Source organism: Glycine max, chromosome 3 (genome assembly GCF_000004515.6).
Source record: "Glycine max cultivar Williams 82 chromosome 3, Glycine_max_v4.0, whole genome shotgun sequence".
Taxonomy (NCBI): Eukaryota; Viridiplantae; Streptophyta; class Magnoliopsida; order Fabales; family Fabaceae; genus Glycine; species Glycine max.
In genome coordinates, this window is record NC_016090.4 from 252,405 (window position 1) to 255,496 (window position 3,092).

The following is a 3,092-nucleotide window of genomic DNA, read 5'->3' on the forward strand; positions in this document are numbered from 1 at the left end:
ATATATATATATATATATATATATATATATATATATATATATATATATATATATATATATATATATATATATATTCACCCGTATATTTGCAGAAATTAAGATTCTTAGTCGTGATAAAAATTAAAAAATGATATCTTTTCTTCTTTTTAATTTTCAAATTAATTTTCTCTTTTTTTCTGAGTTTTTGTGTGGATAAAACCCTAAGATATTTCCCCCACTGGGGTTTATCATCACGACACGACACCAGTGCTGCTCTTCTGCTTCATCCTTAGACCGGAGCTTTGAGTCTCAGTCTCTTCTTCTGTGTTGTTTGCAAAACATGTTTTCTTTTTTGTTTACCTGAGTGAAGGAAGACATAGACATACCTAGTTGTTATTGCTGTTTTTTGTTGTTATTGTTATTGAATTTAGATGGAGCCTTCACTCCTACTTTCTTCACCTTCATCATCCACCCCTTTACCCTTCTTCCTCTCAAACACACTTCCTTTCCATTCAAAACCCAAACTTTCCACCAAGTTCAATTGCACCCTCCAAAAGTCCCATTTTTGGGGCTCAAATTTGAGTTGGGTCCCATCACAATCACACCATGGAAGACCAAAATTGGATGCAGTGAGGCCAATAATAACAGCAGCGGTGAAGAGAAGGAAAGAGCTTCCCTTTGACAACGTTATCCAGAGGGACAAGAAGCTCAAATTCGTGCTCAAGGTAAGGAACATTCTAGTGACTCAACCAGATAGGGTTATGTCTCTTAAGACCCTTGGTAAGTTCAAAAGGGATTTGGGTCTTGACAAAAAGAGGAGACTTATTGCCGTGTTGAAGAAATTCCCAGCAGTGTTTCAGATTATGGAAGAAGGGGTTTTCTCCCTGAAATTCAAAATGACCCCTGAAGCCGAAAGGCTCTATTTTGAGGAAACGAGGGTTAGGAATGAGATGGAAGAGTTGGTGGTTGTGAAGCTTAGGAAGTTGTTGATGATGTCACTAGAAAAACGGATTTTGTTGGAGAAAATTGCACATCTCAAGACAGATTTAGGTCTCCCGCAAGAGTTTCGTGACACCGTTTGTCATAGGTATCCTCAGTACTTCAAAGTGGTTGCAACTCAGCGTGGTCCTGCTTTGGAGTTGACTCATTGGGACCCTGAGCTTGCGGTTTCAGCGGCTGAGCTAGCAGCGGAGGAGAACCGCATTAGGGAAATGGAGGAGCAGAATTTGATCATAGACAGGCCTCCCAAGTTCAATAGGGTGAAGCTTCCCAAGGGTCTTAATCTTTCCAAGGGTGAGATGAGGAAGATTATGCAATTCAGAGACTTGCCTTATTTTTCGCCTTACTCGGATTTCTCAGGGCTGAGGCCGGGGTCACGGGAGAAGGAGAAGCATGCTTGCGGAGTTGTTCACGAGATTTTGAGTCTCACGCTTGAGAAGCGAACACTGGTTGATCACTTTACGCATTTTCGAGAGGAGTTCAGATTCTCTCAGCAGCTGAGGGGGATGCTGATAAGGCATCCTGATATGTTTTATGTCTCTCTTAAAGGAGATAGGGATTCTGTGTTTCTGAGAGAAGGTTATCGGGATTCTCAGTTGGTGGAGAAGGATCGATTGTTGCTTATAAAGGAAAAGCTTCGCACCCTGGTTAATGTTCCACGGTTTCCCAAGGGACCTGCACGCAGGATAGTTGAAGATAGCATGAGAGAAAGCGATGGCAGAGAAGATGAAAGTGGCCAAGAGGAAGAAGAATGGTCAGAAGATGTTGATAATTTATTGAGTGATGATGACTGGAGTGATGAAGATGATGATGATTTGCCGCCAGATTTTGATGAGGATGGTGAACTATTGGAAATTGGACAAGGAAAGACTATTAAACAAGACTCAAGACAGAATGATGAAATGGTCCTTCTTCCTGTATTTGCAGATGGTCGTCCTAGAGAACAATGGTGATCTTCACAAGAGACTTAAAGATTGGAGCTTATCATACAAAAGAGCATCTGGCTTCAAATTTGATTTTGTACTGGCTGATTTGTGATAGGTGCTTTACACAATGCTTGTTGAATTCAACTTCTTTATTTTGACTCGTTTGATCCTCTTTTGAAGGTTGTGATAATATTTGCATAGAAGGTTGAATTTCAATTGCAAGCACTGCAGATTAACAAGTAACTGAAATACATTTCTTGGCCTTAGTTAAGAAGTCCCTTCCTGATTACTTTAGAGTGCAAAATACGGTAATCAATGATCCCTCATCATGATAGTTTTCATTTACTGCTCAGCCTAAATCTAGTTCTTTCAATTCAGCACAACAGGCAGGGTGCTTGCAATTGGAACAGAATTTGGCTCCTTAGGGAAATACAATCCAAAGGATGAAAGCTTAAATCAAAGCAGTTCTTGAAACCCCATCTGTTAACTCCATTATGTTACAATGAAAGTTACATAAGCACAACAAAAATTACATTATTGGCTGGCCTTTAACTAGATTGTATTCATTAACCTGTAAATGGGTTTCCAAAACGGAAGCAAAACGATAAATTTTTAACACATTAGTGAGCTTAACTTCAAGCATACAAACATTCTCAAGCAAAGTACTGATTTCAACTTTTGCCTCTTTTAGGTCTTTTCAGTTTTTTTTTTTTTTTTTTGGTATTTCTTCCAAATCTGCTATCATTGAGGTAAAGCCTTGTGCTTCTTCATGAAGTTTGTCAGGTAAATCAGATAACACAGCCTCTTGCTTGGTGAAGGCTATTATTTGGGCAGAAACCAAATCCTCTTACAATTATGTATTCATTTTATCTTCTAAATGTGTGATATGAATACATTTATAATTTAAAATGTTCACTATTTCTTTTATTCACTCCTTCCATTTTGTTCAGTTTCTAGGGTATTATGATAGTGACTTAAAAAATATACTTGGATATGTTTTGGTTTGTTTTATCATCCTAAAAACAGCCACACAATGAACAGATCCTCCAGAAGATAAATTTGTTGTTAGAACCTTTAATAATTGAATTCTTCTGCTTCACTTTGTTCTTCTGGTGTGCACGTCCGTTAATTCTCTTAAAAGAAGATAACACATATTCTAACATTCGAAGCTGAAAAAAAAGCTCGTTA

The 3,092-nt window shown here is 38.1% G+C and overlaps 1 protein-coding gene across 1 annotated transcript; it reads left to right on the plus strand.

Moving 5' to 3' along the window:
- Positions 1-212: 212 nt before the first annotated feature.
- LOC100810556 (protein WHAT'S THIS FACTOR 1 homolog, chloroplastic) lies at positions 213-2,065 on the plus strand. Its single transcript, XM_003522076.4, has one exon. The coding sequence runs from the start codon at positions 411-413 to the stop codon at positions 1,929-1,931; it is 1,521 nt and encodes a 506-aa protein (XP_003522124.1). The 5' UTR covers positions 213-410; the 3' UTR covers positions 1,932-2,065.
- Positions 2,066-3,092: the final 1,027 nt, after the last annotated feature.

Bases quoted from the DNA above. Each gene is read 5' to 3' on its own strand.
- LOC100810556 (XM_003522076.4), top strand. From the start codon at position 411: ATGGAGCCTTCACTCCTACTTTCTTCACCTTCATCATCCACCCCTTTA.